This window comes from Hypomesus nipponensis, chromosome 13 (genome assembly GCF_054491055.1).
Source record: "Hypomesus nipponensis isolate SF chromosome 13, ASM5449105v1, whole genome shotgun sequence".
In the NCBI taxonomy this organism is placed as follows: domain Eukaryota; kingdom Metazoa; phylum Chordata; class Actinopteri; order Osmeriformes; family Osmeridae; genus Hypomesus; species Hypomesus nipponensis.
This window is the reverse complement of record NC_140373.1, coordinates 5,060,576-5,086,630: the sequence shown is the minus strand read 5'-3', so window position 1 is coordinate 5,086,630 and position 26,055 is coordinate 5,060,576. Positions and strand designations below refer to the sequence as shown.

Sequence of the window (26,055 nt, the reverse complement as noted above, 5' to 3'; positions counted from 1 at the left end):
TCTTTGGTCTGATAGGTCCCTCCCCTTTCACGACACTACAGAGGAATCCCATTTGTCAAAGCACTTTACAATGCCGATGCTATCTGATGATTGGCTGGTGGATAACCCATTGATTTTCCTCCATTCAATTACTCTCTTAGGTGAGAGATAACTCAGTGAAGGAACTTCAGGCTTTTAAGAGGTCACTTTGAATTAAGACTCTGTGCTTCTATGCCAAAAAGCTATCAGTCTGATTAGGCTCAAAATGTTTCTCCTTTCTGTGCTCGATTCCTCTTGCAGTCCAATGCTACAGCCAATGTGCTGTTCTGGCCAAAGGGGAAGCTAATTGGTTTGGGAGTCACTCCTCAAAGCAATGGCAGTCAATTTGCAAATGTGAGAGAAGATAAGAGGGATACAATATGCTCTCTTGTCAGATTTGATTGAAGTAGGCTATAATTTGTGGGTAGAAGTAAAGGGAGATCTTGTTCATTCATTCACCTGATATCTAAATCACTCAACCAAATCTATAAACTTTCTCAAACTGGTTTGAGATTCCAACCAATCTCAACAGTAAAAAAAAAAATTCGGTGAGACTACCGAGAAACAACAGGACATGTTTTAAATTAGTAGATAAAGCCAGCTTTGATAATTTTATTTGAGAACAGAGGGATGATGACTGCAGCCCACTTGATGTTCAACTACCAGAAACCTGCCCCCCTTCCTCTACCCTCTTTTTGCCGCCTCCTCCTCCTCCTCCACCGCCCAACTGTAAAAAGTAGTCAACCCCATGGTCGGGCTTACAGTATTTTTCCCTCTAACATTTCTGCTGCAGAAAACGAGATTAGATGTTGGAGGAGATCATAATTGAGTATTTGATGTTGAACTCGCTAAAGAAGAAATCGGCATCTTCAGTCATAAGATTATCATCTGTTCAGCAATGGAAGTGATTGACCAAGATTCAGGTTAGTCACGCACGCCTAATGTGTGTACACTGATATTTGACTGATAATATAGATATGCAAATATGGGCAAAAACAGTACAACAAAGTTTGCAATGCCACATGACATCACAAGCTCCTGTGGAAGTTTTGGTAGTAGTATTTAGCTGCATCTGCACGGTAAAACCGACGTCCTCGAGCTCTTGTCTGTCCGGTCTCTGCTGCTCACTAGCTGTTCTCTTACAATAAGTTTTCGTTAGTTGGAACAGCTTTTCAGGATTCCTCGCATTTGGATCGTTCAAGTCTATCTGATTTGGAAATATACATCGCACATGTCAGCTGAAATAGTATAAGTAATATAGAATAATTACTGCTAGCTTTCGAGAGGCATGGACTGTCGCGGGCGGGATATTATCCAGCTGTTTTGCTGCTAGCCAGTCAATCAGCACTGCACAGACGGAACGTGAGCCAGTTGGTCTGTGTGTGGTAGGTAGCTAAGCCAACGTGCCAATTTTTGGATATGTAATTGAGCGAAGGTTGCCTACACTGCGACTAATCTCGCAGTTTTGTTGTTTGACCAGGATATCTCCGAAGAATTTGTCAAATATACAAGAATATTGTTTTTCATTTGTAAATTATATTATTATTTAGTTTACTTTCCGACCTTATCTAGGTATGCTGGTTACTGCTAATTAAAGTTAGCTTGCTAGCTCGATGGCAGCGGTTAGTGGCTACAGTAACGTTACAGTCTCTGAGTCTGGATTGAACCTAAATTAGGTTTAAAAGTTGACGGAATTGTAGTTTGGCTAAATTGTTAAAATATGCTTTCGTTTCAGCAAGCTTGTTCACTGGTTAGATTAAACCAAACCATCATCACAGTTTGCCGGACACACTTATTGCAATGCACACAATGCAGGGTTAAGCCTCATGTCAAAAAGCACGCTCTCTACCTACTGCTGTAGCGTTACATGTACTTCTACCTATTCATAGTTATATAGGACAATTGTTTATTACCGTAAACAATGTAAACAACATGTTCATTCAGACACTCAGGGCCATTAACATGAATATAGAGCTAAGTGGTTTCCTGTAGGTCTAATACTCTCGGGTTTGGTTTCATTGAAAAGTATTTAATATCCCATGCAGTGTTTCTGTCTCAGACATGACTGAGACTAAAAACTGAACCTCAATTATCATCAAGGCTTTTCTCTGTCTCTGTCTTTAGGTCTGTAGCGTGACCATCTGACAAGTCAAGTGGACTGACAAGCAAACAAGTGGAACACAAGACAAAACAGGTACAGTTCATAGTGATAAATTACTGTACAATGATCACTTACACCTTTCAAGAATATGAAACAAGGAGCTGCATGGGCATCTTATCATCTAGCCTATCGGAGAAAATAGGTTATTCGGTGGCTAACCTTTGAGTGTCATTGAAAAAAGTAATCCAAAGCTCTCCAGAAGTATTAATTATAGTGGCATGTTATTTAAAATTAATGATTCACAGCAACTTCTAAACCTGATTAAAAAATCTGTTTGTATGTCCAAGTAGTCTTATCATAAGCAGAAGAAAAAATAGATTTTTTTTTTAATGTGGGCATTTTGGGAATTGTGTATCTGGCTTAAGATAAACACACAAAATTACATTTAGCAGACGCTCTTATCCAGAGCGACTTACAGTAAGTACAGGGACATTCCGCCCGAGGCAAGTAGGGTGAAATGCCTTGCCCAAGGACACAATGTCATTTGGTGTGGCCGGGAATCTAACTAGTGACCTTCAGATTACTAGCCCGACTCCCTAACCGCTCAGCCACCTGACTCCCATTCACTCCACATTTATGATTAAAAACTTCAGCGGTCAGACTCGTTAGCAACATAAATAGCTTGGCTCTGCCACAGACATTCAAGCTTGTTAGAACCCACTACCACATCATATACATGTAACCGCTTCTTAACAAAGAGAAATTGCCTTCCTAAGGTCATGTTTAGATGGAGTCACATGTATGCTATGTATGGTCAGACTGTACGTTTACATGTTGAGATTGTACTTACGAGCAGGCTTACACAATTTCCCTATTCTGTGGGGTTTTTCTCATATGTAGTACTCATCTTACATTAGCCACTTGTTGAAACCGTTACTTTCAGTTAGACTCCATGGATCTACTAATGATAGCACTGGCAGATGATAAATGTCTAAGGGTATGTGTGTGTTTGCATCTGTGTGCACGCTTTTGTCCAGAGAGCACTTTTCAGAAAACAAGAGACCATCCAGCCCTACATGGTCATCCATGTGTTATTCCCCATCAGAAGGGACTAAAGCCCAAACAACAATTCCCTTCATGCATCTTTCCCTCCTCACAGCCTGCCCTCCAGCTGGGCACCAGCCTATCAATCCCGCCCTTGTTCAGTAGGATGGGCTAGATCCCAGCTGGGCCACACCACTCTATGGAATTATGCATCAAGTCGTGGTTTAGGGACAGTGTGAAGGGGACCAACTGTCTGAAACCCAACCCAAACCTTGTTTTTAGACAATATAATGAAACTAATCAGGTAGCCAGACTAGTGTACTATCCAAATTGTTTGTCTGATACTGGTATTATAGGTCTGGTTATGTTCCTAGTTTGAGTACTAGGGAAAAGTGTTAGAGGTCCTCCTTTTTTCGAACAATCTTTTGTTCTGATGTCGTTGTGTTTGGTTTGAATCCTGAGTCTTCCTATACAGATTCGGTAGTACCATGAACAGACCCCAAATCCTGGTCCGGTTCATTCTTTGGCCCTAGGGGTGTTTGCTCACCTGGCAGGTTCCAGCAATGAAGTACAGCTTTCCTAAGAGCTTGATCTTAACAGCAGTTCACATACACACACATTTTACCCCCCTACAAGGTTGGCAGGGTGTCAGGATCAAAAGGAGCATCACATCAGTGTCGACAAATCATCTTGTACTGTAAGTAAATAAACACTTACTGTCTATTAGAAATTAATAAGCATGAATGTTTTTGACACAGTTATACAATTGTCAGAACCTTAATTGGCAATTTTAGTTCATCAAAGTGGATGTTCACAAAAACCCCCAGCCTGCCCCTAGATAAGTACACTCAGTCTGAGATCAGATGGCTGAGCGGTTAGGGAGTCAGACTATTAATCAGAAGGTTGTTGGTTTGATTCCCGGCCATACCAAATGACATTGTGTCCTTGGGCAAGGCACTTCACCCTACTTGCCCTCAGGGGGAATGTCCCTGCACTTACTGTAAGTTGCTCTGGATAAGAGCGTCTGATAATTTTGTAATTCTGTAGTCTTCCAGCTGGTCTGGGATTTCAATGAATAGTAAATTACCTTTTCTTTTAAAATTTTGATACTCATGTCTTGCTTCTTCTTTGACCAAACAGAACTCACAAAATGCTACGGTTATTCAGTTAGGCTATTATCATGTTGCTGAATTGTAGCAGCATCTGTCTGATAAATTTAGCTTATAAAGGGTACCTGAGAGGCCTTGCAGCAGACTGCTATTTTGAGCCAACAATGAAACGAAGGTTGATATTATGACAATGACGAGCAATTGCCAGACCCCCCAAATGTGTTTATACTTGAACCTTACATGAGATAGGTGGGCTTTTTTACTACATCCACTTTACTCCAAGCACTTTGAGTTGCAATTCTTGTATGAAAAGTGCTATATAAATAAAGACTTATTTACTTAATTACTACGAGAGATATTGGAATTTGTTCCACATCAGTTCCACATTTCTGCCATCTGAGTATATAAATATATTTTTAAACTTTTTTCTCAGCTTTGTCAAAATGTTGCTGGTGCATGCAAGTTACTTTTTAATGAACACTGACTTTTGGCCCTATTCAATCATAACACAGTAATCATGTTTCTAGGCTAAACCTTGTTCTTGCACTGCAAGAATTTACGTTGATTTTGTATGCTCAACAAAACCTTGCACAGTGTGAATACAAAATAAATGCAACCAAAAACATGTCAAATTTGCTGTCTAGCTCACAGTGTGAGAGAATGTTTTAGTTTATCCTGGAAATGTGGTTACAGTTAAGGGAGAACTTGAAAAGGCAGTTTTTTTTTTAAATCTGAAGGAGCACACAATTAGATTAGATTGTGAGAGTCACATTGGAATCCATGTGGCACTGTCAAGTATAGATTTGCTGTTTAAACCTTTTACTATTGTAAACACTTGACATACGCGTGGCATACACACCAATGTTGAACTAGGTGTTGAACTAGGATAAGATGGACAGAAGACACAGAGTAAAAAAGTATAGCGGCACCGTCCCGACAGCTCAGCACCTCGCTGTGTCAGCCGGCATCTTAACGGCCTCCTCACAGCCTGAGGCCTCGTTCTGCAGACCATCAGAGACTGTAAGCCACGCTTCTCACAGCCTGAGGCCTCGTTCTACAGACCATCAGAGACTGTAAGCCACGCTTCTCACAGCCTGAGGCTTCGTTCTGCAGACCATCAGAGACTGTAAGCCATGCTCCTCACAGCCTGAGGCCTCGTTCTGCAGACCATCAGAGACTGTAAGCCATGCTTCTCACAGCCTGAGGCCTCGTTCTGCAGACCATCAGAGACTGTAAGCCATGCTTCTCACAGCCTGAGGCCTCGTTCTGCAGACCATCAGAGACTGTAAGCCATGCTTCTCACAGCCTGAGGCCTTCATAGCCAGGCACTTACCGTGACGAGTTGCTCTTTCAACTCCTTCCCCACAAATACACCACAACTCCCAAACCACAAATAGTTACTTTACTGGTGCTCTGTGGAGGTGGAGGCTGCAGGTCTGGGACAGACAGACAGACAGACAGACAGACAGGGAAAGGTGCCTTGCATTCCCTGTGGTGTTTTTATCCCAGAAGGCAGTGGTGTCCTGGATATTTGTAGCCCTTTGAAGTTACTTATTTATGTCGGGAAAATTGAACAAAAAACGAATCTATACCAACCAATCAATAACTTCTCCTGGCACGGCACATTCACCAAAGCCCTCTTTTTTGTTGTCAGTATGCATATACATACAGTACAGTAGAAATAGATTTCCTTACTTCTTAATTTAGACTGTATTTAGGTAGCGTTAAATATCAGAAGTTAACTACTACTACCTCACAATCGTTCAGTGCTCATCAATAACAAATCTAGAATTTCTAACATTGCCTTATTGTTGATTTAGCTTGACCTGACCATTTTGCCTGTGAACATTAATTTTGTAGAGATTAATCCTAGCAGTTGCTAGTCAGTTGTGCCTTGTTAGTCTCAGTTAAATGTGTTCAGTGTGATGAACATATATGGAATGTGACAGCAGCTAACATTTAGGTTTTGGTGTGTCAGCTTGGCTGAGTAAATGTCTCTGTGCCCTTCCAAGCAGTGCTCTGACACCCAGGAGTGAAGCGTGTCACTTCCAGGGCCTAATGAATGTAGTTCCACAGAGACTAAGAGACACACACACAATCCCTCCTCAGGCTACATGGTTAATTATGAAGTTCTGTGTGTTTGTGTTGGGAGGGGGAGGGGGAGGAATGTTAAGGGAGTATTTTGCTGCGGATGTTATTAGAGTCAAAATGATGGAGTGTTGTGGAATCGTAGAAACGTTGGCACTTGAGATTTAGGGGTGATCCTTGAGAGGCAACTGAGAGATTTGAAGCGTTTTTAGAAACATGGGTATGAGATGTGATGGGGAGGAGGGCATAACAGAGAGGAAAATCCTATAGATGCAGCTTCTGGAATGTGGCTTTGGTCATAGTGCTCAATGGAGACCCTGTTTGAGGCTGTGAATGGACTGGGATGCCTATTGTCTGTGCCCAGATCGCTGGTGTGTGTGTATGTGTGTCTCATTACAGTTAATCTGGCTCCAGTGTACCCTATTACATCTAGCGTACATCTAGTCCCAGTTTCTCAGAGATGGATTAAGCCTAATTTTAAAGTTAGAGAAAAATGTTGTGAAGATCTCCATTGAAGGTATTTTTTTGTGTATGACCAGGCTTAATCTACTTCTGGGAAACTGGGCACTACTGTTGACTGGAAGATATTCAATTGCCAGATATCTTCCTGTTCTGTATTGGTTTGGATACATCTAAACGTATTTAAGGAAAGACTCTGCCTAGGATACACTATTAATAATAACGTTTTGAACCTCTATTTATGACATTACAATAAATGTACATCTGTTCTACACAGTTTTACTATATAGTCATGTTTCCAACCAACCACATCATTAGAACCTATCATTAGGGCCCTAGAAAGAGAAATAACCTCAAGCCTCGCTAAAAAAGGAAGACAATTTTACATTTTATTACTCTACAAAATGTGGTATTTTCAATAAAGGCATTACTGCTTTTGCCTGCAAAGCCTCCAGTTCTATCGCACTTCCACGTCACTTTCAGTAAAATACCAAAGAAGGTTTGTAGACGATAAATGGGAGAGTAAGAAGAGGATTTCCTAGCACCTTTAAGCACAGACATCTGCGCGTAAGAGCCTTTGAACTCTGAGGTAATTATCAACGCGCAGCAGCAGTTTAAATGATGCTAATAAAAACCAGAGGTGAGAAGTGAAATCCAGACGGTGCTCAGAACTGATTTGTGTGTGTCATCCTGTGTGCGCACAGGTGTGTCTCTGAGCATGCCTCCATGTTTGTGTGTGTGTGTCTGTGTGTGACACAACTTGTAGATGAACCAAAAAATGTCCCTAGAATGAGGCAGATGCATCATACACTGATACCAAGCATATATACCATGCAGACACTCTCTGCCACACACAGGGGGCCTCCCGAGGGAAAACCTTGGCATCCAGTCTATGCCCAGAACACACGGGACATTACACAATCCAGCCAGATGGTGTAATTTTAAGAGGCTGCGTTACTGTTAATGAGACAGGTCATTAAATCGTCCAGGCCTCCATTCATTTCTCAGTTAGGTAGACCTCATGAAGTAGCAGATTTAGACTGTGTGGTCACACGAGTAACCTCCACAACATCAAAATGGAAGCGAATCAAAAGGATCGCTTGTTTGCCCGAATGGAAACGATCGCTTAGGCTGGCTTTTCTTTGTTCATGTGTTGTGATGTTGTCATGACGTCATGTCGTCTTGACGTGGAGTTTAAACGCAGTGCTGTACATTGTTCAAAGGACAGATCAAGTGTATCCTTAAGCGTGCCTCACTTTGCCCTCTGTCTCTCTCTGTCTGTTCCCTCTCCTCACCAGCAAGTGACGTTGGTTCTTTCACGACTGCATGAGTGTTGAATGTTCGGAGGGCGTAGGGGACATTGGCTTCACGTAGCCTATGGTACACAAACATACACACACGCGCGCACACACACATCGTAACCTTTTGAGGATCCCATCATGACTTCTGTAACTCGGGTGCATTCATTAGCACTTAAACAGATGGCTATTGGCAGATGAATGGCAGCCGGCAAGATTAAGGTTCTTAAAGGGTATCTCTGTAGTTCTACAATTAGATGAAAATGAAGGTAACATGGAAGCACAAGTTGTCATCTCCCATTTGTAACTAGGTGGAGCCGGGCCAGTTCCAGGCCAGTTTCAGGCCAGTTCCAGGCCAGTTTCAGGCCAGTTCCAGGCCACTTTCAGGCTACTTTCAGGCCAGTTTCAGGCCAGTTCCAGTCCAGCTCCCCACCTTGCAGGTGAGCGGGCAAACAAACAACCCTCCTCCAAAGTGGGAAGTTTTGCTGCTACTCGGCTACCTACTCAGCTGTTGTGTTGACTGACTGAGCTACACTTTACCTCAGACCACCCCTACTAATTACAGCACACAGAAGTGCGTTCGGCTGTAGCCAAGCTATATTTAAGGCTAAAATGAGCACACTGATTTTTATTTCAATTATCATCAGGGGGGGAAGAGACTCATTCTGTCTTCCTCTTCTTCCCTCAGCAGTGGCTTGCGGCTAACAGTTAGCCTGCTGCGGATCTCAGTATTTGCCTGAAGTTGTTCGGGGGGAAAAGGATGGCATTGTATTGCGAAGAGCTGTAGATGTATTACATTAGACTGCCAAATTAATTTTCTGCAAACAAAATAAAATAAAAATGTTCTTCAAAATAAGATGGGATAACTGCTTACTTCACAATAAATGATATATCCCATAATTTCTGAACAGCTTTTACTTGTTTAAAAATGCTCTCTGGGATGTATAGCCTAGTCTAGTCTCCTCTATGCCAAGTGGTGCTAAAGGAAAATAACCAGACCAATTCTAAATGAGCCCTGTGGTTGTTGTTGGCGTGTTTGTGGAAATGTTTGCTTAGAGCTCCGTGCAGCTATCCCTGTGTTGCCCATTTGTCATGTGTACATTTGCACGCAAACAGTACAGTGTAGCTGTAAAATATTTTATTCAAGTAACTTGAATAAAAATTTGATTTTGGTTTAGATTAGAAACAGGTAAAGTGATCCTGGATAAGACATGTCGGTAAACATGGTCCTTTTTCCTCTGCCTAAATCTTATCTTCTGTATTAACATGATATTTTAGATGTGTATCAATGACAAATATAAGACAAGTAGATTTAGTTTAAAACTCATGATTTTGGGTAATTAAGAACATCCGTTTTATTCTACATTAGCTATAACAATGAAGCGGGTAATGAAACCATTTTCTACTTATAAATGTTGACAGAAGCTGAAATATTAGTTGCGGAAAGTCTTTTCTGAACTACTGTGTTCCCCAACCTTACTGTTTGAAACCAATTATATTGGTTTAATCTCCTATATAAGTATATACAGCTTAGTTCTGGAGGTTTATGTAGTGTACTGTGTTAGCGTAGCAGGCAAATGCACTGGACCTTATGGAGGGAATGTGTAGAGTACTCGTTAGCCAGCCTACTACGCTCTGGGGAACAGTTTGTAACAATAGCAATTATGGTTAGACATTCCTTGGTTATCATTACTCTTCCCTTTGTGTACTGTAAGTGTGTGTTTAGACAAGGGCTTGAACGTACTGCGATTAAAGTAAACAAGTTGTTATTTGGAGAACATGTTGTGATGGATGGGTAATGTGTGTAGCTTATTGTGTGTGTGTGTGTTTCTGCACTGCACAACCTAGGAAAACTCCCCAGTAAACTTGATTTATGAATCGATCCATGCAGTAAGTTTGATAAATAAGACTGACGACGTGCCCGTTTCATTCCCTTTGCTGCCATGGAGGAGCTCTACCAGAGCATAACATAAAAGACTGATGTCTGTTTCTTGATTGCGTGTCTGTGAAAGGAAGGCAGACAGACAGCGTCAGAAGACTCAAGCATTTTTCTGTTGCTTGTATCCTTAGCTCTCCAGTGTTTAGTTTGTTCTTCCCGCATGTATAACATGCACTGGGAAGGGAGTAATGCCAACCTCCGAGCATTTTGACATATGCAACCCTATGTGTGTTCAACATGACTGCGGTTAACCGACAGCAGCTGTCACTACGGTGATGTCAAGAAGTCACTCCAGACCTTGCGAAGCTCAGGGGGCCATGGAGAAGTTGAGGACACAGGCCCGGATCCTCCCTCAGTCAACCACACGACTGACCCTCTCCTGTTCTCAGCTCGGCCTCCCTCTCTCCCCCGCTGCACGTCGCAGCCGCACGCCCGCCATCCTCCGTTAGTCCCTCTCAGCGCACACTTATGTGTCCTGAACTTCCAAGTAGTTACTGTCGTCCTTGTCTTTGTCTAGGGGTCCTGGAGACTTTGATCTGTGGGTGATTATCTTGATCGTGATGATCTGGGATGTTGTCGCTGTGTCGTCATGCTCGCCACTGGCACAACAGTTTGCTTGCGTGCCGAAAACTAGTCTCATGTCCTTGCAGACTTCTCCCCGTCTCCTTCCATCTGTCTTCACTCCGTGACGCGTGTCATCATCTTGTGAAAGAAAATTCTAGCTGGACTGTGTAGATTTGAATAGTCGAAGATGGCGGTTTCAATACAATTTATTTAGCTTGTACAATTACATAAGATTAAACAATGTACTTTGTGATCAGTCATTATGAAGGGTGCGCTAGTCACAAATCGTTATCCCCGAACATCCCAAAATCACAACCTTATATACACTTTAGATCAAATGGCATTCTATAAGGTCAATCAATCAATGTAGCAAACTCTGTGATTGGCTCACTCAACTTAGTGACAGTTTGAAACAATACATCTCCATATCAATTGTCTCACTGTTTTTTGATGTGGCATATCTCCCCAAACCAATAGATAATAAAGCCACAGGAGTTGACCAGTCAAATGGTCAACTGTCCTTTGTGTGACCATCTTCAAACAATTTAATTAACATCACCTATGAAACAGGAAGGGTCAGAGCAGCTTGATTCAACATACATTGTATCAAGCTTCTTATCCAACTGTAAACCTCTCCTAAAACACATTCGTTGTACATAGGCCCAACATTTCTACAACAATCTGATTCCAACCAGTTGGAGACAGACCTGATATAATTCTATTTGTTTTGCACACACACCGGATTGTCCTCATAATAACATTCATGTTTGTGAGTCACACATTTTGGTCACACGGTTTATCCGTCTTCTTAGAGGTCAGTCTGTGTTACAGAGGTTACATAGACAAGGTTAGAGTCCTGCGTACTGGAGATAAGAAGTAGTTGGAACAGTACAGAAGGAAAAGGTTTCAGCGTTTCAAAGCTCACCAGGAAGAGGAAACAACTCTGTCCCGACATCATGGCCATTACAAACGGTATTTCCATAAGGAAACCGCTCTTACACCAATTTTTGTTTTAGTAGTAATGAAATGCGTAGTCTCTGAATAACCTCATCTAAATTTCTCCTTTAAACCAGATCCTTCGTATAAAGTTCTTAACCCTCAGTCTTGTACGTGTACACTGATAAAAAACTCGCAGTATTATTTGGTTCACTACAACTATTCAAAATCTGGATAGCATTACCTCTGAGCTCTCTGCTCTGGACATTATTTATGTCATCTAAACGCACACGCCGGCTCTGCGTTTGTACTCACCCCTTCTATTATAATTTTTTCTGCTGATGTTGTACAACTTTCTCCTTCCCACAGTCTGAAACTAACTTATTGCCTTTGCACCAGGGCATGCCTTTGTGATATGTCAATTTGTCTTGTCAAACTCAATTCATCCAAATGTAATGCCTCTTCCCTCTAGCCAAGTACTCACCTCCCCAATATCTCTCCATGACACTTAACTGTTCCATTGCTTTGGATGCAGAAATCCTAACTCAATACTAGGGATGCACCGAATCCAGGATTCGGATTCGGAGCGAATATTGGGGTTTTTGACGGGGTTCGGTTTCGGCCTAACCTTACAATTGTTTTTCACCTCGTGGTGGCAAGGACCCTAAACAATACACAACATATCCGCTGTTAAAACATTTACGTATGAAACATCCGAAAGAAATCAAAACAATTTGGGATATTGATTGGATCTTGAGATAGGGTAAACATAGGCATATGATAATTGTCAAAATAGTTTTTCTCACTTAAAAAAATTATACACTACTGTGGACGGTGTTTACTTCATTAATGTGTTTACTGTGTTAATGCACTGAGGATGGGAGAAGGATTTGGTTTAGGATTCGGCTGAATCTTAACCAGTGGATTCGGTATTCGGCCGAACCCCAAAAATCTGGAATTCGGTGCATCCTTTTACTATAGGCATTCTGATACCTAGCATATTGTTCTTCACTATTATGTATGTGTGATTATTATTTATTTGAAATAAGACCCATTAACCACTAACTATACAAAATATTTCTCTCTGTCTATGAATAGGGATTTCTCACCTGAGATTAACAATAATTGTGAAGATTGTTTTTTTATATTAAACGTTAACTAAAATCACATAACCAATAGAGTAGGTCAGGGTAGCTTGCATACAAAACTCTGGAAACATGCAACTAAAGATTATGAATCATCTCCTGCAATCCTTCTTTTTAGGGTTAAAACACTCAATATGTCACCGGTTCAAATCAGGTTTTAATCGTTCTAATTGAGCTTGTTAGTGGGATGAAATGTACAGAATGGAGATTGAAAGCTGCAGTAAATGTCCCGCAGTGATGTCTTCGTCCACAGGGAGCTGTAGCAGAGTGGTTTCTGTCAAGGTTAATTATGCACTAAGGAGCATTAGACCAAACTAGCAAATACTGTTCTACAGAAGTAGGTTGAGAACTTGGACCATTTACTGATTATTCCATGTTGAATTCCACCACATCTTCAGTGTTTTCCTTTGACCATTCTGATGTTTATTTCTTTAGCACCATGCATTTTTAAATAATTGGAATAATGATTTGATTGTGAGAGTCAGATCTTTGGGTGATACTTTGCGTTGTCCAATCATAATCTATCTGATTTTATTAGGTTTGTTGGTAGAAAGTTTGTTTTAGGTTTCCCTCTGTCTGTATCCCATTCTTCTGATCACTTATGTTTCCCCAATCTTTTCGATCCATAATAGTCTCTTGTTTATGGACAACTTAAATTCTAGGACATAAAGATACATAAGATAGATTCATATGACTAGCCAGAAAAATATATTTTGAATGATGTTCATTTTTCCAAAGGCATTCAACCAAGCCAAGAAAGACTTTGGCCAAGTGACCTAATAGTGTTCAGGATTTTTACATTCCTTCAAGAACACCTGAGACATATCCCCCAACAGATGAGACAAGTGTATCAGAGCAACCTCCTGCTACTGCACGCAAGTTTAAGCCCTCTTATGGAGTTCAATTCATTTAGAAGTATTGTCTGATACTTCAGACCAACTTCTCATGCAGTCATTTAGTTTTGAACAATCACTGATGCTATCTGCTCTTCAGAGTAACACTGCTGGGCAAGCAGTCAGTAAAAGGTTGTTATGGATATAGAAGATATTCTTACCTAATTGTTACACAGAAGAAGGTTGGATAGAGAGTTATGACATACATCAATTGAACAACATTCATTTAAGACTGTTATATTTTGTCTGGTCAGACAGAGTGTTGTGGTAATATTTGCACTTAATTGGTTGATTTAGTTTATATAAAACAAGTTCACTCTTCAACTAGACTATTGCTTTTTAGTTTTTGAGTCTGAGGATGGTGTGTAAAGGTCATTTTTGAGGGAGTCACGTGTGCAGCCGCGTGTGTAGTGTATTAATACTCAAACATGTTCCAGATTACCTCTTGGCAGATGTTAGAGGAGGCATCAAATGTTAAATATTGAATTTTGTAGTGTGCCGTTTTGTAAAAGTGCAGAATTGAGGTATTTTTATTTTCCATATATTTCAGACCATAAAAAGTCATGTTGTCTCTGGCAAGCTATTTGTTTTCTTTGGGCCTGTTTTATACCGACCACCATAATATCTTTAAACACTCAAAAGTGCAGTGCACCAGATTTTCAGGGGCCCATTTTTGTTATACATTTCAAGACAGCTATGTACAGTAGCTGTTAGGTCACTGTACAAATTATATACATCCAGCTCAGGCATTCAAACCTGCCTGTGTGATTGTGTGGGAACCGAGATGTGCTTGTCAGCTTGTGGACGTGTTTCGTGTGACGTGGACGTGTTTGTGTCTGCTTATGGATGCTACTGCTGATGGAAACTCTCCTTTCGCAACGCAGAGGTCTTTTACCTTCTTCCACATGGTAATAATGAATAACCGGCCTGGCACTCTTCCTTGGCTAATTGTAAGCATGTGTCTTCAATAGGAAGGTGCCCATTTGTATGCCAGTGTCTTTGGGTTTCTGGGGCCACAGTGAAAATCGTCTGGAGGGGGCTCCTTATGCACACACAGGCCCACAAACGCACACCCGGATGCAGAAATCCATCAGCGCCCTGTCTGGACAGCCCACGGGCAGATGTTCCAGGGTCGTTTGTCTTTCTGCTCGTTCTTTATTGTTGGTTTGTCCTTATTTGTAGTGGAATTTTGAAACTAACCATACTGACAAGGCACTATTTATTTCACCTCAACTTGACCAATGTTTTAAATATATGTATGTCTACTCTATTACCACTGATGAATATTCTTTTGCCAGTCATGCCTCATTACATGTCTTAATATTTGGGGATTCAGTTTAAGTTTATATCTACGAATGTTTCTGTAATGTCTGCTGTGCTCCATTGTCCATCCAATAGCTCCACTCAGAATAAAAACTAACCTTCCATCTATTCTTTCTCTTGTCTTCCTCAGAGGCTTGCGAGTGAGGGGGTGTGTGGGTCACCTCTCTCTCTCTCTAACCTCCCCCCCCCCCCCCACCACCACCACCACCACCATGAGCTGGAGCTTCCTCACCCGTCTGCTTGAAGAGATCCACAACCACTCCACCTTTGTGGGCAAGATCTGGCTGACTGTGCTTGTGGTCTTCCGCATCGTGCTGACCGCTGTCGGCGGCGAATCCATCTACTACGACGAGCAGAGCAAGTTCGTCTGCAACTCGGGCCAGCCGGGCTGCGAGAACGTGTGCTACGACGCCTTCGCCCCGCTGTCCCACGTCCGCTTCTGGGTGTTCCAGATCATCCTGGTGGCCACGCCCTCGCTCATGTACCTGGGCTACGCCGTCAACAAGATCGCCAGGCGGGAGGAGGGTCGGGGGGACTCGGAAGAGGGCGGTCCGTCCCAACGGAAGCACAGGAAGCATTACTTGGGCGGGAGGAGACAGCATCGGGGGATTGAAGAGGCGGAGGATGACCAGGAGGAGGACCCTATGATCTACGAGGTGCCCGAGGGGGAGAGCGACGTCTGTAAGGGTGCCGCTGGAGGGGCCAGCAGCGGGCAAGGCCAAGGCAAGGTGCGTCACGACGGACGACAGCGAATCAAGGAGGACGGTTTGATGCGCATCTACGTCGTCCAGCTGCTGGCACGCTCCCTGTTGGAGGTGGCCTTCTTGGGCGGACAGTACGCTTTGTACGGCCTGAGGGTCCCCGACACGTACGTGTGCTCAGGGCGACCGTGCCCTCATCGCGTGGACTGCTTCGTGTCCCGCCCGACGGAGAAAACCATCTTCCTTCTCATCATGTATGCCGTCTCTCTGCTTTGCCTGGCACTGAACGTGTGGGAGATGCTGCACCTCGGGGTGGGCACCATCTGCGACATCCTTCGCACTCGACGCGGGCCCTTGTCCGAGGAGGATTTGTACGGACTGGTAAGTGGTCCGATGGGGCCCGAGGAGCCGCCAAACCAGGGAGGAAGTAGTGGAGGAGGAGTTGGGGGGGAAGGATACGGCAGCTACCCTTTCTCCTGGAACGCACCTTCAGCACCGCCAGGCTACAACATTGCCATCAAGCCACCACTCCTGCCAGCAGGTAACCAGGAGAAGCTTCCCTTCACCGACCTCAGCAATGCGAAGATGGCATGCCGGCAGAACCACGCAAACATAGCCCAGGAAGAACGCCGTCAGTATGCTACTAACAATGACAACTTCCCGGCAAGTGGGAAGGGTGATGCCAACGGGGTCCTTCAGAAGGAGATCCTGCAGGCACAGGACAGACTTGAGGCAGCAATCCAGGCCTACGGCCAAAAGCAGAATCATAGCATTCCCGGCAAGGCCCACCGTGACCGCAAACACCGTCAAAATTCAAAGCATGCCTCGAGCAAGGCCGATAGAGGAAGCAGCAGCAGCAGTAGTAAGTCTGGAGAGGGCAAAGGCTCCGAGTGGATCTGATTGCAGAAAGATACAAGCAAAAGAAAATGGACGACTCCAGGAGTTCCTACAGGTGATAAAGATTGATTCCTCTTGCGTTCGAAACGAGCATGAGCAAAATGAGCACGCCCCACACACACACATGTACAGCATAATGACAATTCAAATTGTTGTTTTGATTTACTGGAGGCAGTAGAATTGATGGCCTTTTTCGAATATCGTGTTGTTATTCATTGAAGGGGCTGCCATAAAAAGAAAGGAATAATGAATCATACAAACATTTTCAGAGAACTCTCCATGTCAGTTGTTGGTGCTATGATACTATCTTTGCTTCCATGAAGAAATGTTGTGTACTGTATACATGTTTCCATCTAAAGTGCCTTAATGCTCATAGATGCAAACCTAAAACAAGATTTGTTTTTCATGTGGTTTTAATTTTATTTTGAGAAAGGAACTTAGCTAGAGGTTTATATTGATAGTTGAACAATGTTGTACCTCTGTCTCTTGGGTGCCACCCAGGGGTCAAAGTTACTCTACAGTTTGCTGTGCTACTCATCAAAGACAGTTGTGTCTTTGATTCCAAAAGATAACTGTCTTTATAACAGAGAACCTACTTTCTAAAGCAGCAAAACATTTGGCTATGAGCAAATGCAAAGGGTTGTGTTTGATGTTATGCCAGCGGACATATTTTTTATTTTTTTTGTGCCAATTTTCAAATGTTACTTTTGCCTTCCTTCTTTAAATATTCAATACAAATAGGTACTATTTCTGTTGTATAGCACAGTCTTGCTGTATAGGAAAGTTTAGGAAAGACCAGTTACTGTTTTATGAGGAACTGCTGGGGCAGTTTGTTAAAGTGTTTAAGAGTGTTAAGAGGAATAATTTAGCCATATGTTGAAAGGCATTTTATTAAGCATTGTTTATATTTTCATAATGTGTATGACATTTATTGTTTAGTTTGATCGTGTTTGGAAATGACAAATAAGCGGCACTTTGGGTTTCAAAAAGTATGTTTTATAGTTTGTTGAAAATATTCAGTTGATGACAATGTTCCATATAAAAAGAAAAAAAATTGTGGAATATTTTGCTTCACTTTTTTACATTAATGTGAGGTGATGCTGTTTAATACCACAATATGTTGTATAAAAGAAATGGAGGGTGGCCTATGAAAATTATGTTTCAGTCAAGCCACAGGTTAATTTGGTTACTCTTTTTCAAATTGAAATGTTGAATAAGTTCAGTGTTTCCCCTACCATTATATTAGGGGGGCGCCCGCCCAACGCCCCCCCCCCCCCCCGGAGGTCAAGTACTTTTTGTATAGTTTTCTTAATTTGTATATATATATATATATATAGCGTCAAATCACAAAATAAGTCATTTAAGGTTACCTTTCCTATAAAACAGGTCTATAGCTTGCTCTTTTATTCAACAAACAAAATGGCCTAATGTTATTTATCTTATTTACACAACAGCAAGTCATTTCTGTCTCTACATGGTCGGGAGACTATGTTTTTACATGGTTGTCGTGGCACCAAAACTGCTCAAAGCCCCTGCACTGTGCCAATGTTTCCATTTTACAATTTACAAGAAAAACAGGGTGCATGCTCAAAATTATTTTGTAATGCCATATAAATAAACTAGGTTTATAGTATATTGTATTTTCTGTGGTATTTTTATCTCCATTCTACTTATGGTTTTGATCCAAAAGAATGAGAATGCAATATCATAGTCATTAGTATAACGTATTTCTAAGTGAGATAAGCTAAAGCCCTAATTGCATCAAAGATACTAAATGTTTGAGTCAGCTAAAACTGAACAGCGTGAGATAAGCTGTTGGCCTAATTGCATCAGAGCTAACTGAATGTTGAGTCAGCTAAACCTATGACTAGAATTCAAATATAGAAGGTGCAAATATGTGAATCCATAAAGCACTATGCTACCATGTATATTTAATATACAAATTGTTTATTTTATTAAGAGCGTATTTTATAAGCATAATTAGTATTATCCCCATCTTTCAAATATTATTCTAAAATGCTTTCTGCTAATCGTAGATGTACTGTAATAACGGCCCTTCACTTCCTTAGCTAAATTAACATTAAATGTGTAGCTACAATGCTCCACTAGTTGTACCATTTGGCATTTGGCTTGCCGTAGACAACAATGTTTTCACGTCACATGACAGATGGAGGGGAGTTTGAAATCGGCGGTTGCAACTTCAAGTTAAAATTTGACGGTCTTTTTACCATTTGGGGAATCTTTCATTCGGTTCATTAAACATTTTGCAACTGTAGTTCAGTCGCAAAGTAAGTTCAATATTATATGTGTATTTGGAATGGTGTTCTGCTAGTTAGCTAGCTACAAAGAGCCCATGAGCTCTTTGCAGCCCATCTAGGCTAGTGCTAGCTAGCAAAAGCAGAGTACTGTAACGAACTAGACTTCTATACTCTGCTACTAGTGTTGTGCTACTGCTAGCATGCCAACGCGCTAGCAAGTAACTAGCTAGTGTTAGCGCGATAGTTCAAGCGCAATTTAAATAGCCTAGCTACGTAACGTGATCTTGGTAACGTTGGCTATATAACTAATTTTGGTGTCAAACCTTTAAAGAGACTGACAAAATATGACATTTATTGATCGCATTTCATTGTCCATTCGGTTGTTTTTAGGCTTTAATTAGTCAGAGTGATAAACCACAGCAGCAGAGTTAAAGCGCTGCTTGAGGTGGAGGGTTTGCCACCATGCAGCCTAATCGACCTGGGAGAAACCACCACTTGGGTGTGCTCTCCTGCGGGGAAAGGAAGCTGGAGGGAAAATCCTTCTACCTGGATTCTGTCAAGAGTCGCCTTGCAGCTGTGCTGTTGGAGGCCATCTCCAGCCTCGGAGGGGTAAGGAGACTGGAGGGCAGGTTTTGTACATGTGTAGGTTGAAGCAGTAGCTAGGTGATGGTAATAGATACCCACATATACAGTATTTACTTTTTTTTAATGATTGAATATACGGTAAGTACAGTGGTGTGTGCATGGCATGCACGCACAGATTATTGCACAGAACCACATTAAACAATGGTTTGCAATGAGACCATTTCTCCCCCCTGATCCTTGCAGGTAGTTGAGGATTTTCTTCACAAGGACATCAGCTGTGTGGTGACAGGAAGCCAGGAGGGGTTCAAGGGTCCGAGGGCGGAAGCCATCCGAGAAGGGTCTGATGGGATAAGAGGTGAGGCAGTGAGCTACCCCCACCCCTCCAAACAGCGAGAAGGTATTCTCATCAACAGCAAAGGGAATCATCCCGGCACCCCTAGACCAATGGTATGTACTGCTTTTGACGTTTACATCATATCTGTCCTCATTTACAGTACAATTCTTAGGTTCTTAATCTTGGTTACAGGAATTCAAAATGCGCCTTAGGGGTATTATACTGTTTTTGTCAAAGGTTTTCTTTGTTGCAAACTATGAGTAGGCAATTTACTCATGTCACCGGCCTGTCCTGTGTTAATGTAGATCTGTGGCAGCCGTGGGAAAGTCCTGCTAGAGAAAGCCATTCGCAATAAAGTAAGTGCACAATTATGCAGTTTTGCATTGACAATATCTATAGCGCCAAGTTTTTGTTGTTGAATGGATGTACTTTAGGATGTAGTTGGCACTTCATTGGTGCTCAACTGTTGTTTTAAAGTAGATTTATGTTGCAGGATCGACTTCAGGGTGGAAGTCTGCTTGCTAATGCTAGTTCATGGGGTGTGAAGATTGTCCATGTGGATGGTATCCTTTTCACTGCACATTAAACTTTATTTAGTTAATCACATCATCAACTTAATTTGTTTTAACCTAATTGTTAGTCATATGTATATTGAATTATACAAGGAATGTATGCATATAGATGATACTGACATGCTTGTATTGAGTGTAAGCAAACAGAAGATGGCGCCATATAGTACTTAAACACCATGGTCCTTAATGTAGTTGAAGATTTCCTTTCTTTTGTGAAACTGTTGAAAGCTGAGGGCTCCAAGGTCAAGAGGCCAGAGGTAATATGGTTCAGGCTTCAAGTCTTATCCTATTTGTACTCTAATTTACACTTAAAATGTGAAACAGTTTTAGAGAAAAGAGATTGTTTTGTATTGTGTTTCTGTTGTTTTAAAATGTACCATTTATTTCATCCAGCAGAAAAATACAAAAAAGTCATCTACAACACGGGTAGTCAAAGGTCAGTAGCCATCCACTGATTTTGTGAGGTCGCTGTACATTTACTTTCAAGTGAAAACCTCCACCGTTTGACTTATGTGTATTAGATGTTTTTTTTAAACGTTTTAAAACTACGTGTTCCAACGTTTCTTCTTTTCATACTTTTTAAATTATTTTCAGCCGTTGCTTTGAAGGCTCCATACCTGAAAGTTGAAGACATATGCAGGTGAGTGCCCTTTCCTCTCCCAATGTGTCCAACAGTTCTCTGTTCCACAACCCTACTTCCTCTGTGGAGTCTGGATGCGGGAAATCGAAGCCAAGTGCAACAAGACACTGAGGTCTTTGTTGCTCCGCTGTGCCAATGTTTTCCCTTTCAAAAATACCTTTCAACTCAATCTGACCCTTCTAACGTAAAGGGATCTTCACCTTTCTCCTCATCCCATCCCATAATCCCCCTCTATCATAGGCAGGTGGGGAGCATGGCTAGCCTTTCAAGTTTAATTGTGACCTTCAGAAGGAATAAAGAAAGAATAGAGGACCTGTTCAATGTCTCTGCTGGAGCTCTCAGTTTACTTCTCAGCACAAGGACTTTACTTACTAGCAGTCAAATGACCAGTCGATTGAAAAAGAAAGTTGGCAATGGGTGGTTAACGCAGAGCTAGGAGGCTAAATAAAAGAAATCTTTGAATTAAACTTGAAAGTGTCCCAAACGTTTCCAAGGAAGCCATGAGTAGATCTCCCAGACATGCTACAGTGTTAGTGCTCTCGACCCTGAGCAGAGGAACAGATGCAGTGCGCCGCTCGGTTGCTAAGGGCCCATCGGAAACCACACTGGGTGGTGGAGGTGCCCTGCATTGTTTCTCTCCTTTCCACCCCACCCAGCGCCAGTCCCCAAGCCTTATGTTTCATCCGGGGCTGATTTTCTTAATTGAACTTGTTTAGGAGTCCTGTCAGGTAATGTGACAAGTGCAACAGAGCAAAGCTGCTCCCCAGGAACTCAGAGGCTCAAGCGGAGGATACGATTTCTTGTCTGCCTTGCATTTTCAAGCAGCACTGCTGTGGCATGAACGTGGCAGGGGATCTCCAATGCGCTAACAGATCTTTTCAACTGTCCTATAACTTCAGCTAATTAAAGAGGCTATTGCCAATGGATTTGGCCTTTTACAATGGGAAAGGAAGCGCATGGTCTCTGAGCCTTTTGGATGTGTCGGCTGTTTGTTTAATGCATAGGAAGGTGGAAATGATGTAGCCTTCATCCACAGTATTTCTGTTCAAAGTGCACTGCTGTTGAATTATTTGTACACAATGATGATATTATGTGAATATTTTGTGTGTATATATGTTTAATCTCATCTTGTTATTTTGGGAGTAGGAAATACAAGCCCCTGCATCTGCAGTCCATGGTCTTCCCTGCTCTGCACCAGCATGGCTGCCGGTTCAGTCCCTTTGAGCCCCCTCCACCTCCTCCGCCTGAGAGGGTCAAAGAGCAGAGCCACAACAAAGCTAGGTCTGTCTCACACCTGGCCCAAGCCCAGCATATATATATATATATATATATATATATGCTGGGCTTGGGATGTCGTCTGATCTGAACATTTCCAGTGGCTTTTGAATGTAGAGAAATGTCAGTGTTGGGAGATGAACAATTCCCTCTTTTCTCATCAGAGTCAGGCTTAGCACCAGCGAAGACAATGCTCAAACCCCGCTCCTACGTACCCCATCACTCTCCTGTATACCCCAGGCACGCAGGAAGAACCTGGGCTACTGCGAATGCTGTCATGAGCCCTTCAAGGATCAGGATGAGGTGAGACATGTTTAATGTGTATATGTATGTATAGTTTACATAAATGTTTATTATTATTTATTGCTGGCATTGTCATGTGTTTTGTAAAAGACAAAACATTTGTTCTCATCTCTCTGTATCTCTGTCTCATTTTTACTGAATATTTAAACTTTCTAAAACCGTTCCTATGCTGTTTACTCGACACGGCAGCATTTGCAGTCAGAGCAGCACCGTCGATTTGTGCAGGACTCTTCCCACTACAATGTGGTGGAGCAGTTGGTGGTTGACATGCAGCCAGGCTTCGACCCTGATCCAACACAGGAGCCAACAGCTACACTAATGAGGTGAGGGCACCTGACTGGTAACAGTGGCAGCACATTTCCGCAAGGCCTTCTATTCTAATAGTAGAGCCATTAAATCTGTGCTACAATATATATAAATAGATCTATGTAATATAATCTTTCAGCGTATGCTAAGTGATTTTCCTCCTCTTTTGTCCCTCCTCTGTGCGGCAACCACCCACATCGTTGAAACCCCCAAGATCTCCTGACCCGGAAACTGCCACTCCCAGTGAGACAGAGCACGCCATCCAGACCCTGCTGATCCAAGGTTCATCATCCTGCATCCTGGTTGAGTGTCCAAACCACATCAGGCCAGCCACACCCTGCACACCCACAGAACCACCTGACCCTGGGCCTCTTTCCCCATGTCCTGACCCCCCGGGCCAGCCCTCCAGCCCTTCCAGCCCCTACTCCCAACCACCTCCCCTCAGCCCTCAATGTTTGGATCTATCTGACATTGTTGAGCTCCACAGCCCCTACTCCCAGCCCCCTGTCCTCAGCCCACAAACCTTCCACCAGCTCACAGAGATAGAAGATGCCGTAGTGCTGTTGGAATCAGATCCAGGTCATCGGACTATCCAGGTGGCTTTCCATGAACCTCCCCTTCCTGTCTATTGTTTGGATCATAATGTAGAAGGGCCGAGTCATGACAGACTGCTTGTAGGGGACGGCCGTCTCGCACTTGGACGGGCCCTCAGGGAAGGAAGTGGGGGCGTGGCCATCGGTAGGTCTAAGTCCCTCCTTCAAGCCTGTAGCACAAAACGCAACCCCAGGAAACGCTTCAGGTCAGCAAGCCCTGACCACAGTGACAACAAGAAGAGGAGGAGGACGTCACTGATTGGATGTCAGAGGTCTGACCCAAGCCAAGGCTTTAGTACTGGTTGGACCATGCAAGAAGCTAAAATGTTAATCACATCGAAACATGAGCCAGTAGTTAAAGTCACTTTGAAGCCGGTGGAAACTGGTGGAACTGTGGTTCACGAACACATTGTGAAACAGCTCGATGGGAATGGATTTCCAAAAATGATTTCACTCACACAACATACCATAGACCAAGGTAGGTCTGACACCAGTCATCAGTCTGGGCTCAGTTGTGGCCTGGCAAATGAAAGCTGTCCTGCAGTGGTGGATGACAAAACAACAATTTCATTGCAGAGAGAAGAGTTTGGTACCACATACCCTACTTTCCTTTTCCCTGCTGCTACCACCTTTCCCAGGATATCAAACCAGGCTGTGCACAGCTCATTTTGTAATAGATACCCCTCTCGAGACATTTGTATAAGACAACAAAACTGTTTAGATGTTCCAAACGGCAAGTTCATCTCCCCCAGAGATGGAACTCTCTGCCCCGCCTCCAGCCAAGATTCCCACCCTTCCCTGTCCCAGTCTTACTCCTCTGTCTGCATCGAGTCAGCCCTCATCCCTGACCTGACAACCCCCTCATCCTCCAACTCTGACTGGGACTGTGGGCTTGTGTTCCAGCTCGGTCCTGCCCCAGCTCTCCTCCCGAGCACAGAGGGGCGCTGTGGGCTGGATATGGAGATGCTACAGATACCATGCACATGGATGCATAACACCAGCTACAATTCACATCTCAGCTCTGCTCTTCGGCTGCCTGTCTCACCGCCCTCCCTTTGTGGTGACGAAACTGCCCCCTTGGCATTCTCCAGGACTGTGATGCAGAGTGTGGAAGTACAACATTGACCTTGGTTTTGACTATATTCAATCTAACAGAGTGAAAACAATCTACGTCACTCAATGTGAACTAAGCAACAACAGAAACTGTGTCTCGAATGTCCGTATTAGATCTAGGAATCTAAGAAGGAGACAGTGTTATATTGTCCTTGTTTTTTGACCCATCCCTAATCCTCATAGAGCACCAGCCCACATTTAATGTCTTGTGTTGACTTGAGTCTTTCTGCAGTGAACACACAATGGTATTGAGAATGTAATGAGGCTTTGCAGGTGGGGCAATTTCTCAATTAGCTAGAGTGCTGTTTCTGGGACGGGTCCCACCTCTGGAGATGGTCAAACAGGCTAAACGTTAAGTGAGTCAAGGACTCCAGGCTCCAAGCCAAAAAACCGACTGATTAATCTCAAATGGCTCGCTCTTATTTTGAAGGTGGTCCAACAAAAGGCTGGGTGGGTGGAAGGAATACGGTGTTCTATGTGTAACATTCTACCAAGAGGGTGTATCTGCCATCATACTGCTTTCACCTGTCATTGTTCTGGAGGGCAGGGAAACTTGATATACGTTTTGCCCCTTATTGATATTGTGACTGAGGTGCTTAAGGTAGTTGGCACATTTTTTTTCCATTTAAAACAATTTAGACTATCTAATCTCAAAAGGATATATATTTTTATTTCAAAACAAATTTGCTTCAGAAATTAACTAATTCATATTTTATTTTTTATCTTTGAGCGACCTTCCACATTGCACTGGCTTGTTACTCAGCTCCTACCTCTTTGAACAGTGCCACTTTTGAGTGCTACCAAATGTAAATTGATCATGTTTTGATATTAAACTAAATATTTTAACAGTTTATTTTCATAATTGTGTTTGTAAAGTGCCACAAAAAACATCACAAGTACTCCTGTAGTTCCGAGTCACTGAAATGAATGAAGGTTCAGTGAGTGTCATCAGTGGAAATGCTGACTGAGCTTGAGAGAGTAGGAAGTGAAGTGTCTGATGTGTGAGAGGGTTAGGGTTAAGTGCTGAGAGTCTGCCTGATGAAGGGCAGAGATGGGTCGATACATCCTTTTTGGCTCACCACCCTGTCTATAGAGCTGACACCCAATATGATACTAATCGTCTCAGTCTAACTCCATTATCTCTTATGGATCTTTAAAAATGTGACTGTGGTTCAATGGTTTAATTGAATCTTATACTTTTAAAAAGCAAAGTTGCTTGTTGTGATTGTAACCAATGTGTGGTGCGTAGTGAATCGGGCATTTTCTAGTCTGTTTATCTTGCAGACAGGTGGTCTACATATATAATTTTGATGGTAGGTAATGTTGTAGAAATGTTCATCATAGTTGGCATTGCATAATTAATTTATTGGACAATAACTGGTCTAACATGATTGGATACGTCTGTGTACACAGCTGTCAATCATTCCGATCGTTATCGACTGTTGGCTATTTCTAATCGTTAAGGCAGCAGTAGAATGTCCAAACGGTGCCTGTACTTGTGAGCTGCAGGTGGAGGTTTCCTAGAGGGACATTAACGTATGAGGGATGCTCCAGAGAGGGA

General features: G+C 42.6%; 2 protein-coding genes across 6 annotated transcripts; both read left to right on the top strand.

Annotated features, from left to right (window-relative positions):
* The first annotated feature begins 710 nt into the window (after positions 1–710).
* Positions 711–17,780, top strand: LOC146259631 (gap junction gamma-1 protein-like). 5 transcript variants are annotated; one of them, XR_014729533.1, is made up of 3 exons: positions 711–941; positions 2,143–2,212; positions 3,800–4,475. XR_014729533.1 is itself a non-coding variant. In XM_084670305.1 (3 exons), exon 3 carries the CDS (start codon positions 15,130–15,132, stop codon positions 16,516–16,518), a length of 1,389 nt encoding a protein of 462 aa, XP_084526431.1. In that variant the 5' UTR covers positions 713–941; positions 2,143–2,212; positions 15,048–15,129; the 3' UTR covers positions 16,519–17,780. The 5 variants fall into 5 exon arrangements, 3 of the variants coding, with proteins under 3 accessions (XP_084526431.1, XP_084526432.1, XP_084526433.1); XM_084670305.1 differs by lacking the exon at positions 3,800–4,475 and adding an exon at positions 15,048–17,780 and having other exon boundaries at positions 713–941; XR_014729534.1 differs by lacking the exon at positions 711–941 and adding an exon at positions 1,004–1,403.
* An 865-nt stretch (positions 17,781–18,645) lies between these two features.
* Positions 18,646–25,347, top strand: dbf4b (DBF4B-CDC7 kinase regulatory subunit). Its single transcript, XM_084671146.1, has 12 exons — positions 18,646–18,803; positions 19,164–19,382; positions 19,602–19,805; positions 19,998–20,048; positions 20,186–20,255; positions 20,463–20,521; positions 20,658–20,700; positions 20,859–20,904; positions 22,051–22,185; positions 22,344–22,482; positions 22,672–22,805; positions 23,003–25,347. Exons 2-12 carry the CDS (start codon positions 19,236–19,238, stop codon positions 24,504–24,506), a joined length of 2,532 nt encoding a protein of 843 aa, XP_084527272.1. The 5' UTR covers positions 18,646–18,803; positions 19,164–19,235; the 3' UTR covers positions 24,507–25,347.
* Positions 25,348–26,055: the final 708 nt, after the last annotated feature.

Coding starts and splice junctions, on each gene's coding strand:
- LOC146259631 (XM_084670305.1), top strand. CDS start 15,130: ATGAGCTGGAGCTTCCTCACCCGTCTGCTTGAAGAGATCCACAACCAC.
- dbf4b (XM_084671146.1), top strand. CDS start 19,236: ATGCAGCCTAATCGACCTGGGAGAAACCACCACTTGGGTGTGCTCTCC. Junction 20,256..20,462: donor GAAGATTGTCCATGTGGATG/GTATCCTTTTCA, acceptor ATGTAGTTGAAG/ATTTCCTTTCTTTTGTGAAA. Junction 20,905..22,050: donor AAAGTTGAAGACATATGCAG/GTGAGTGCCCTT, acceptor TTTTGGGAGTAG/GAAATACAAGCCCCTGCATC.